Raw genomic sequence first — 12,477 nt, 5'->3', positions numbered from 1 at the left:
GGATATAGTATCTTGTGATGTGACCAAGGTGAAGGCAGAGCTCCTCTGGACTGGACGGCTTAAGTAGGCAGGACTGACGAGCAGGATCATCACTGATGTTTTAGACCAGGACCTTCAAGCTTTTTTTCTGGAATATCCTCCTCATAGATGTAGACCTGTCTGGCTGGGAAGGTGCAGGAACTTTGGATGCTGGAAGAATCACGTTCATTTGGTCATCAACATACCAGGGGTTGAGAACTGCCAGGCAGACTTTTGAGTAAAATAGCACCTCAATCTAGAAGAATGAGCCCTCCATCGGGAAGTGTTTTATTAGAACTATCAATGGTGGGGAATGTCAGATGTGGATCAGATGGCATCCCATCACAGTCATAAAATTCAGAGCAGAAAATGGTCTGGGAGATGCAGTGAATGCTCTGGTCCTGATATATGTGTTTCTACTGATGATGATTCTCCATTTCCTGAGGGGGATTACATTAGGAAGAATCCTCACCATTCTGAGCCTCGTACTCCAACCTATGTTATCTGGTCCTACCTGCTTTTTTTAATGAGTAGTTGTTGTAACCCAAAGTCCTATTCTGCATTTGCCTCTTAGTCAGTGGCTGAAATTGCATGGCTATTGAAGCCCGATCTCTGAAGTGCTACTGGCTTGTAAGCCCTTTTCTCTCAAAAATCTCTCAAAAATGAAAAACCTTTTTCAGGTGGTGTGAGCCTTTCAGACTTAATCCCCAGACCTTTTCTGTTGCTCTGTTGTGAATGTTTCCCAGTTTGGCTTGCATCAGTTTACAGGCGGTCCTCTTTCCTGTATAAGGAGTGGGCTGTCAGCACTTTTACATCATTGGGGGCAGATCCAGGGAATCAGGCAATCCTAGCTCTTATTTAGTTTAGTTAGAACATACCCTCAACTGCTATCAAAACGGTACTGTACATGCTTTATTTTAGCAAAAGATTCCTTCTTAACCACTTAAGGACCGAGCCTCTTTCTGAGATTTGTTGTTTACAAGTTAAAAACAGTTTTTTTTTGCTAGAAAATTACTTAGAACCCCAAACATTATACATTTTTTTTCTAACACCCTAGAGAATAAAATGGCGGTCGTTGCAATACGTTCTGTCACACCGTATTTGTGCAGCGGTCTTACAAGCGCACTTTTTGGGAAAAAATATTTTAGAATTACTGCTCTCTCCATCTATTGATCGCGGTGATACCTCACATGTGTGGTTTGAACACCGTTTTCATATGCAGGCGCTATTCACGCATGCGTTTGCTTCTGCACGCAGAAGACAGGGCGTGTTTAAAAAAAAAAAAAATTCTTATATATTTTACCTTTTATTTTTTATTTTTACACTGTTTTTTCTTTTTAATAAATAAATGGAACCGGCGCCAAAAATAAAACAAAAAGGAAAAATGGTTGATGCAACTGAAATTAGTGAAGACTAATGAAGAATGAATGCTGTGGTAAAGGGCGCTCCCAATTCAATCATTAAAATGCAAAAAGTGATTTATACAAATAATATGTATACATTCAGAACCGTGTATAAACCTGTATTAGTGAATGGCTTCACTTTATACATGTGCACAAATGTCTCAGAAAAAATAATTAATATATTTATGATTGCTCAAACAAATATATCATGAAAAGTTCAAAACAGTTCCGAAATTCTTTCTAGATGATTCCTCTCCAACACCATGTGAGTAATAAAATCCGTGTTCCAAATAATATTCGTGACTTTTCACCCAAGTGACAACAAATTGCGCTTACCAGATGGCCCTGGCAAGCAAGTGACCAAAAGACATGAAGTACCTCCTCAAATCCTGGAAACCATTCAATTATCTTTTTCTAATCGTTCACATGTATGGTGAACTTAGTCGAATGAGCCCGGGAATAGCCAGATCAAATCTTTTTTATCTGTCCTCGCTCCAATCTCCCACATCTGAAAATCAAGCTCCGCCAGAAAGAGCCAGGGAAGGCAGATATAGTGTAGTATCGTTTGTTTATTGTTAAAAAAAGTCACTTACAATATTTCCAGCAGGGGAGTGCATCAATATATCGTAAACACCTAGTGCGGTGGAAGTCCGTTCAGACAGCTGAATCTGACCAGCGGTGTATGCTATGCATTAGGCAACCGTTTTTTTTTTTTTAATTGTCACTTTATTCCTATTAACCTTTTTGGCGGTTTTCCAGAGTGTGGCTCGGGGTTAAATTTCAGTACCGTTAGCGGTAACCCCGAGCCACACTCGGAATTGCATTGCAGGATCCTGGTGCGGTATACTTACCTTGTCCCCAGGATCCTGCGATGTCCCCCTGCTGTGTCCGCGGGCTCTGTCCTCTGCCCGATGCCTCTGTGTGCCGGGCTCCGTTCCCTGCGAGCGACGCACGGGGGCGGAGCCCGGCGGCAAATTCAAAAAAGTGAAAAATCATAATACATACAGTACACTGTAATCTTACAGATTACATTACTGTATGAAATTATTTCACATCCCTTTTGTTCCCAGTGCTTTATCCAATGCCCTGCATGCAGTTTTATATGATATATAATGTTCTGGAAACTGGAGGTTGTCCATAGCAACCAAAAAGTGTCCCTTTACATCAAAAGTGGTTTTAGACAGCTAGAAAACAGCGATAATAAATTAGAACACTTGCAGAATTGAGCGAGAGTGAATCGTGGGGAAATGAATTTTATTATTATTATATTATTATTTTTTATAATTATTTATATTTATTTATTATATTATAATTTATGATTTTGTGTTTCAAACTTCATCATACCCGGGATATCTTCTAGACTCTTGTTTGGACAGATTTAAGTGTGTTATTGCTCAGAGCCCTTTCACACTGGGGCGGTTTGCAGGCGCTATTGCGCTAATAATAGTGCCTGCAAACCGACCCGAAAGTGCCGCTACTTTCATTCCAGTGTGAAAGCCCCGAGGGCTTTCACACTGGAGAGATGCGCTGGCAGGACGGTAAAAAAAGTCCTGCCAGCAGCATCTTCGGAGCGGTGAAGGAGCGGTGTGTATACTGCTCCTTTACCACTCCTGCCCATTGAAATCAATGGGACGGCGTGGCTATACCGCCGGCAAAGCGCCTCTGCAGAGGCGCTTTGCGGTGGTATTTAACCTTTTCTCGGCTGCTAGCGGGGGGTAAAACTGCCCCACTAGCGGCTGCATACCGACGGTAAAATGCCGCTAATAATAGCGGCGTTTTACCGCCGACGCCGCCCCCGCCCCAGTGTGAAAGGGCTCTCAGAATTACAAGCCTACAATATAAAATGCCAAATTTCTATGCAAAATAATTGTATCGCTCTGAGACGCAAAAATCTGACATAATCATACCGCCAGGGAGGCTACAAGGAATGCAAACATCCCTTGTAATAGAAAAAAAGCATGACAGGACCTCTTAAATATGAGATCTGGGGTCAAAAAGACCTCAGATCTCATATTTAGACTAAAATGCAATAAAAAAAATTGTCATTTAAAATTTTTTTTTTTTTTAATTGACCCTTTAAGAGCTGCTGTGGGCGGAAGTGACGTTTTGACATCGCTTCTACCCTGCATTGTTATAGAGAATGGTGGGGGCCATCTTCCCCTCACTCATCTCAATTCCCAGCAAGGGTGAAGACCTGATTGCCTCCACCACTGCCGACGGCTCCGGTAAGCAGCGGAGGGCAACGGAGCGCAGCGCCACTGATAAAAGTGATCTTGCGGTGAATCCGCCACACAGACCACTTTTATCTTAAACCAGACTGCTCACTGAAGAAGAGGATACCGGGTTATGGCAGCTAGCTGCTGCCATAACAACGCTATTCCTCTTCAAACAGCCGACGTAAAACGACGGTGGGCGGTCCGGAAGTGGTTAAAGAGGTCAGCAGCATAGACAATTTTACTTACTATGTCCCTGCTGATCAACCTGCTATTTCCTTGGGTCCACAGGATCTGACCTTGCAGTAAACAAACATTCCACATACTGCTGGCAGTGACTCAGTTCACTCTTATCAAGTCAAAGCAATCATTGTTGCTTAATAGTAATGCAATAATTCCTGATGTTTGCCCGAAAAATGTTTTTACATCTGGTGACCATTTTTTTCTACAAACCTGTGGAGTTTTCTTTGGTGCACCATATGCCCGTTAGGATGGTTGCTGCTACATTCGATTTTAAAAATGTGCATATTCTCAACAACCTACCTTATTGCAAATCAATATCTAGTTATTCTCGCTATACTGAAGACTAGTTTGTTTTCTACCGCAGTGAGAAGAAAATTCAAAGGAGCAAGATGGGAAACTTTTCTTGAAAAAATAAAGTTTTGATGGTGAATGTGGTTTTCGTTCAGGAAAGTCCATTTGTTCCAAAATCAAATGCTAAAAGCAAATTACATTTTGAAGTACTTTTGAACTACATTTAACAAGTCAACGAATAAGAATAATCTTACCAAACATTTGATCTACTAGTGTATGGCGAGCTTTACATCATCAAAGTTAAGATGAGACTAAATAAACATTGCAGTTCTATTTGTATAGATACATTCCTTGCCTCCTAAATAAAAATATAGTGAAAAAACAGTAAAAAAAATCAAATATTTAAAGGAAATCTCTTCTAAAATGCTAGCCGCTTGGATTCCATGCTGATCAAATGGCATCAGTGCATTTAGCAGCACTAAACTTGAACACATGTTAAAATAGTAAGAGAAACATTTTTATACCTTCATAAAACATAAAACATTTATCTTTTTTCTTTAAAAGTGCCACTTTTCACATGTATTATCACACAACGTATACAGCTTGAGGAAATGGAACTAAATTCTATACAGGAATAATTAAATCACAAATTGATTAATAAGTCCATGTGACACCCATACAGGTGCAGGTATCTTATTTATATATTTATGAGCATGATTAAATTATCACTAAGCAAGATCTCAACTAAAAACTATGCTCCAAAAAGCTTTCATTTGGGAGACATAATTTAATATCCAATTGAATGTATCACAAATCAATCATGCCACCAATTAAAATTTCAGGAATTGAACTACAAACTTTTGCCCCTGAAATAAAGGTCTCCCTGTCACTTTAAGCCCAACTCTGGTCACAATAAACTTACCAGCATTCACATGTTGAAGTATTGCCGTTATGTAGAGCCCTTTTTGGAAAAAAAACTGAAAAATGTCAGCTTAAACAAATGAAAAAAGACATACAACTTGAATCCTGGGACATTCTATTCTACTACAGTGTAGCTCTCATCTCTATTTTAATGCACCCAAGGGCCTCATTCCAAAACACCAATTCTGGACTAATTTATATAACTTATACAATTGAAAAAAAGACACAGATCCATCCAGTTCTATGTGTGTAAAAAATTTCCCACAATTCCCATAGCCCTGTATATTCTGCTTCCCAAGGAAGAAATCTAAATGTTTATTTGAAGCTGTCAATACTCTCAGCTAGTACCACTTTCTGGGGGAGGGAGTTTCCACAAAAAGTAAAGAACCCTTTCCACAATCTAAGGTTAAACCTTTCTTCTAGCCGCTAGTCATGGCTGCTTGTTAAGCCAGGGACCTGACAGCGCTATATAAGTACCTGAAATAAATAAATAAAATAAAATAAAATAAATTGTTTATTACAGTTACTGAAGTCACCTTTTGATATCTTGGTATATTGTAATCATATCCCCTCTTACTGTCAAATAACTAATCCATATCATCAATCCTCATAGCTGAGGTCCTCCACCCCCCCCCCCCCCATTAATTTTGTTGCCCCTTGCTGAACTCTTTGTAATTCAACAATGTCTTTTCTGAGGAATGGTGACCAAAACTGAACTGCATTTTTAAGATTAGGACTAACCATTGTTATGTAAAGGGGCAGATTTTTTTATTTATCTCTGGAATGTATGCACTTTTTAATGCATAGGATTATTTTGCTAGTTTTGTTGATGTTTGGCATGGAATGCTATTGCCAGGTCTGTGATCCACAAGTACCCCCAGATCTATTTTTATTCCAAAATATACAAGTTAAAAAGGATTGGAACGATAAACAAATTAATGGAGTGTGACCAAATAACACAATCAATTATTTTAACATTTTTTTAAATTTTATTTCAGCTTTTTGTATTGCAAAGTCATCAAATACTTAAAAATACCACTCAACTGCTGTACTACATAGTTGTGTACTGAAACAATATGGATTTGAGGATGTTCCTTTCTGAGGCTAGGCTCTCCCTTTTTTTACTCCTCTGTTTTTTCCTTTTCTCCTTTCCCTTCCTGGTTTTCAGTTAGCCTTGTTATGTGAGAAATGGATAAACCTTTTACCGTGTTACTATTATCTTACTGACAAGCAACATGATTTTCTTATTATAAGTTTAGTTTTTCTAGCTTGACAACTTCTGTTAATCCTAGAACTTTACTTAACACTTCAATTTGCCTGTTACACTTCTTTAAATTGTATCTATTTTTAATGCACCTGCACATATCTCAATGTGCTCTAACTCCATTTAATTATGACCTTTCATATTTAATCAAATCAAAACTAAATTTAAAAAAATCTAAATCTAAATCTTTATTATTTGAAAAAATCTTATTCTTTTCATTTTTTTTTTGTGTGGACATGCACATATGTGAGGATTCTGTTGACTCATTTGGATGTGCTCTCTATACTGTCATATTTTTTGTAATAACAATTGAACTGGAAAAAAATTATGAACAGTTTTAAAGGCTGCATTACTACTGTGTTTTACTGAGGCAAAGAGGCTTACAATTGAATCTACACTTGAGAGTATAATATACTGTGTATGGATTCACTTCACATGTTTACATGCTCTCAAAAGACAGGTCCATCTCCTTTACTTTAAGTTAAGTCAGTACAGCTTCCAAATCATGACATTGAAGTAAGATACTTAACACAGTTCAAAGACCCGTATCCTTTGGCATCACAGAAGAATTGTTCCCACAAGGTAAGGTGTTAGCCTGAGAGCGGGAAGCCTATCCTAAGGGCAGCCCACATAGATGAACCAAGAACACATTGCCTCAGCCTTGCTCCTTCATGTTGCTTGCCCAGTCTCCCCCTCCCTAGACTTCGCCTACCCCATTTATGGGTAACCTTACGAAAAGGGCAAAGATTAGATATCACTTCTTGTGAAGAATAAGAAGGGGCTATGATTAAAGGGTGCTATGATAACCACATACAGACACCTAGCAGAGCAGGCAGCAATTTGGTCAGCACTGTGGTAGGGAGCAGGCAGAGTAGCAGTGTCCTGAAAAGTTAATGGCAAATTCATATCGTCTCTATGACTTCACAGAATCAAAGTAACACAGTTAGTGTTTTTCACAGTAAGAGATGTGAAAATGTGAAATAGACTCCCTCAAGAGCTGGTTTTGGATAACTCAGTAGTTTGCTTTAAACAAGACCTGGATTCTTTCCTAAATGTACATAATATAACTGGATAATAACATTTCTAGGAAAGTCTATCCAGGAAATATAACCGATTGCCTCTCTTGGGATCAGGAAGGATTTTTTTCCCCTGCTGGAGCAAATTGGATCATGCTTTGCTGGGGTTTTTGGTCTTTCCCTGGATCAACTGTGGGTATAGGATTGTGTATAAAAGATTGTAGGCTTTTTATTCCCCTTGGTTGAACTAGATGGACTTGTGTCCTTTTCCAACCTGACTAATTATGTAACTATGTAAAGTAAATATACAACAAATCCCAACTTCAGCTTAAATATATTATGTTGTTTTGCAAAGAGCAGAGAATAGTTTCTTTTTATTTCTTAATTGCCATACGTGCCCCAACTGGGGAAGTTTTTTCTAACTTCTCTGAGAGAAAATTTTCCTCATGTGGTCACAGACAGACTAATATACTTAACATACATTTTATATTTTTCCCATTGCATCCAAAACATTTTTTTGGGGGCTAAAGAATTTAATAAATGATTTTTGTGTGCTAATTTGGTTATTTAATTCATTTTAACAGTAAACCTGAAGTACCAAAAAGGGAGAATTTAAAAATCACGAATACTGAAGATAAAGAGCTGAAGGAAATGAGGAAGAAATTTAAGGTATTAAAATGACCTTAAACCTTGTTTGTTTAAACCTTGTTTAATACATTAACCATACAGTATTATATTATGATACCATTTTGAAAGTTTTCACATTTTAGCCTTTTTTTTTAAATCTTTGAAATAATCTGTACCTGTTTTAGTACTAAGTAAAACCATAAAATAGGGGCATCTAGGTCGTTCACTTCTACTTTTGTCATTTCAGTTAAAAAGGCAGAAGAGTGATTCCAGTGACACGTATTTCATGGTTTTTAACTTAGTGGTTTAACATATAGCAAATGTCTCCATAAACATGGTCTCCATAAAACACAGATCCTTCCATCTACTGGCACCTATCCCAGCAGAGTGCTTCACAAGCACAGTTTAATGTTTTTTTTTTCTTATTAGTAAAGAGGGGAAAGGAAAGAGAGCAGTGCTAGCAGAGAGTACCATTTGCCATCTAATAGGCTGGAGGTAGGTGGGTGGGTGGGAGGTTGTTTGCATCAACTGGAGAATGTTTTTGAAGATTGCTCATCCTGTAAACAGTTGGCTGGTGGTGATGAGTGGGACTGCAAGACCTAGAAACATTTTTTAGACTATACATAAACAGAATGAGTTATAAAAATATTTCACCTTATAGCCACTTGCTGCCCACTCACAGTACATTTATTGTGAGTGGGCGGCACAGTTAGGCACTGAGACATACCCGTATGTCACCGCGTACTTCTTGGTTTTCGAGAGCACATTCTGACCTGTGCTGTGATTGGCTACACCACAAGGTTTCAGCCAATGATTTTGGCCATAAATCTGCTGATTGACTGTAGCCAAGCACAGCACAGCCCTGTGTCTTGTTTGTAAAGAGAAGATACAGTATCTGTCCAGTTCTTCCTCCCTGAGCTCTTTTCATTCAGAGAGAGAAGACAGATCCTGTGTGAGTAAAATTAGCACATATACACTTGCATACAGTTGTTTGGCACAGTTAACCCCTTGATTGCCCTGTCACCAGTGTCATTAGTACAGTGTAAAATGTTTTTATCACTGTACTAGTGTCACTAGCAACGTCAGATAGCATCAGAGTCAGTTAACGTCCCTCCCAGCAACTGTCAGTAAGTGCCAAATTTCCCGCCACACTTTTGGCAGTCACACTATAAGTCGCTGATCACCGCCATTACTAGTATAGTGTCTGTAAGGAGCAGTATCTTGATCACAATTATCAGAACTTTACTTAGAACTATACACTATGTCCCCAATAGTATAGTGTTCCCAAAAATGCAGTGTTAGCAGGATCAGCCCTGATCACTGCCAGCACTTGCATTTAGCCCCCCCCCCCCCTTTCCCCAACAAGCAACAAATGCAGTGTCAGTATAATCTTTCTGATTACTGCCACCTTTGATACATTGTCCACAATACAGCGGGGGTTAGCAAGATCGGGCCTGATCTCTACAAGCACTAGCAGTTTATTTTATTTGTAGCACGCAAGCATTCCTGGATTGCTAGCCAGGAGCTCTTTTTCCCCATAGTCGCCACTAGGTACCTTTTAAATTTAGTGCCCAAAATGTCCAAAGAAAGGTACACTAGTGAGGAGGCCTACAGGATTCTAAGCATGACAGATGAGAGCAGGGAGGAAGCCTCACTGTCAGAATCAGGCTCAGAATATGAACCTGTAGAAAGAAGCGTCACCCTGACAGCTAGCTTGAACGATGGTGAAGAGGTCCCTGCTAAAACCAGGCATACCCGATCCCATGTTGCTGAAGTGCTAGAAACGCATAATTATGGTCATATGCAACAGGGCGCAAGCACTAGTGCTGCACTACATTTTGGTGATCTGGCAAACACCAGAGATGTAGTACATCCTGGCCTTTTAAACACCAGCACTGCAGTATTTCATAGTGAAGTGGCAAGCACCAGCAGTGCAGTGGTTGGCCCTAGTAGCATAATGCAATTGCAGCCACCAAGAATTCAAGCAATATGTGACAAACTCGATTGTCGCTGGATTTAGTTAACTAAGCAATTAACTCCTTTCTTCCACTAACTACTTTTAATCGAGAAGTAGTAAACACTTACAATATTAGCAATAGCAATTTATAACTTTAAATAAATGTCTGTAGACACACACTGTACACAGGTATATCCAAAGATTTACCATGTAGTAGCTCTCTTCAAGAGACAAGGATTCTTCAAGTTTTGCTCTAGTGCATTAGAGATAATTTTAACATTTCAAGCTATGGTTTAGGCTGCATTTACACCTGAGCGTTTTTAGCTTATAATACGCTAATAAAACGCCAGAAAAAACGCCTGAAAAATGCCCAACAAGCAAAATTCCATTAATTTCAATGGCACATGTTCACATCTGAGCATTTTGTCACCTGAACAAAACGCCTGAAAAACGCCCTAAGCTCAAAAAAGAACATGAGCTTCTTTGGGGCAGATTACAGGCGTTTTTCTGCCTTTTGGTGACCTGAACAAAAATGCGGCAAAAATGCGGCAAAATTGCGATAAAAATTGCTGCTTTGAAACACTCAGGTGTGAATGCAGCCTAAATAATGAAAAGGTGGTTGAAAAGCCTCTCTTTGTCCACGACTATAATCTAAATATTAGTGGTGTAGACTTCAATGACCAAACCTGTATTTAGCCTCCTGCAGAGTTAGACACTGGTACAAAAATGTGTCTATATATTTATTTCAATTGACTCTTTACAGTACTTTTGTTATTTACAAAGTTACTGGAAGAACTGTATACTTCCTAAAATTTCAGGAAGCGTTTATCTCAGCTATTTTATATCCAGAAGATGCTGTGGCCCGCAGCCCAAGTCTAGATGCAGTTAGTCGGCTACATGAGAGGCATTTTACAGATGTCCTTCCACCTACCCCAACACAAACATCGCCCCCCAAAAAGTGTTGTGTCTGTGTTAAATATTGAATAAGGCGTGACACCTGTTTTTTTTTTGTCCCTACTGTCCTGGCCAATCTGGCCTCTGCATCAAGGACTGCTTCTGTCTGTACCATACCGTAGTGGACTATTAGTCTAGGGCAGGGGTTGCCAAACTTTCTAAACAAAGGACCAGTTTACTGTCCTCCAGACTTTAGGGGGGTTGGACTGTGGCCCTTGGGAGTAGAAATTGTCTTGGCGCCAGTGGGAGTAAGCAATACATCTTTGGTATTAGTGGGAGGAATAGTGCCCTATCGCTGGTGTCAGTGGGAGGAATATTGCCCTATCTCTGGTGACAGTAGGAGAATTAGTGTCCCACTGTTGGTGTCAGTGAGATTATTGGTGCCCCATCGTTGGAGTTTGAGCAATAGTGCCATCATTGGTGTCAGTGGAAGAAATAGTACCTCATTGTTGTCAGTAACAGGAATATTGCCCCTTTGCTGGCATCAGTGGTAGGAATAGTGTCTTGTATTGGTGGAATGAAAAGTGTCCCAAGGGCCCTATAAGGGCAAGCAAAGGGCCGCATCCAGCCCCCGGGCCACAGTTTGGAGACCTCTGGTCTAGGGTACAGCACGGCACAAAATTCTGCACAGGAAGGGTCTCTAAAGATCTTAGATAGTCAGGAAACTATCAAATTTTGAGAGACCCTAAAATCTAAAGTTGAAAAAGTTATGACTCTGAAAAGCTAAGTTACCAAAAAAGTTAACATAAAAGTTGTTCTGTTGAGTTAATGTTATATCATTACTGTGTGTTATTGTTAACTGTTGTTGTTTGCATTGCAGGAATGCCAATCAGCTGCAGCACTGATCTGTGTATTCTAATAGCAGCAGGGTGTTGCTCTCAGAATACATACATCAGTGCCTGCAGCGCCGCAGGGGGAGATTTCTCCAAAAAAAGAAAGTGTATGCCCAGCATTTGAAGCTGGGGTGGTCAGCAGGCGGTAGCTCCTATGCATCGGCATATGCTTTTTCACTTTTTTCTGACAGAGATTTCCTCATCCACATTAACCACTTCAGCCTGGAAGAATTTACCCCCTTCCTGACCAGTGCACTTTTTGTGATTCGGCACTGCGTCACTTTAACTGACAATTGCACGGTCGTGCAACATTGTACCCAAACAAAATTTACGCCCTTTTTTTCCCCACAAACAGAGCTTTCTTTTGGTGGTATTTGATCGCCTCTGTGGTTTTTATTTTTTGCGCTATAAACAAAAAAAGAGCGTCAATTTTGAAAAAAAAACGCATTGTTTTTTACTTTTTGCTATAAAAATATTCCCAAAAATATATTTTAAAAAATGTATTTATTTTTTATTTATTTTTTTCCTCAGTTTAGGCCTATATGTATTCTTCTGCATATTTTTGGTAAAAAAAAAAAATCGCAATAAGCGTATATTGACTGGTTTGCGCAAAAGTTAAAGCATCTACAAAATAGGGGATAGATTTATAGCATTTTTTATTTATTTATTTATTTATTTTTTACTAGTAATGGCGGTGATCTGCGATTTTTATCATGACTGCAACAATATGATGGACA

General features: G+C 39.2%; 1 protein-coding gene across 1 annotated transcript in view; it reads left to right on the top strand.

Moving 5' to 3' along the window:
• The window catches only part of LOC141105219 (FYN-binding protein 1-like), a 446,065-nt gene that overhangs the window by 344,099 nt on the left and 89,489 nt on the right, over window positions 1–12,477 (top strand). Inside the window, exon 12 of the mRNA XM_073595110.1 lies at window positions 7,954–8,038. Within this exon, the coding sequence (XP_073451211.1) occupies window positions 7,954–8,038 (85 nt within the window). The remainder of the gene's footprint in view (window positions 1–7,953; window positions 8,039–12,477) is intronic.

The sequence above is a fragment of the Aquarana catesbeiana genome, linkage group LG01 (assembly GCF_042186555.1).
Source record: "Aquarana catesbeiana isolate 2022-GZ linkage group LG01, ASM4218655v1, whole genome shotgun sequence".
In the NCBI taxonomy this organism is placed as follows: Eukaryota; Metazoa; Chordata; class Amphibia; order Anura; family Ranidae; genus Aquarana; species Aquarana catesbeiana.
Note: the sequence above shows the minus strand (reverse complement) of the source record. Positions and strands in the feature narration are given on the sequence as shown.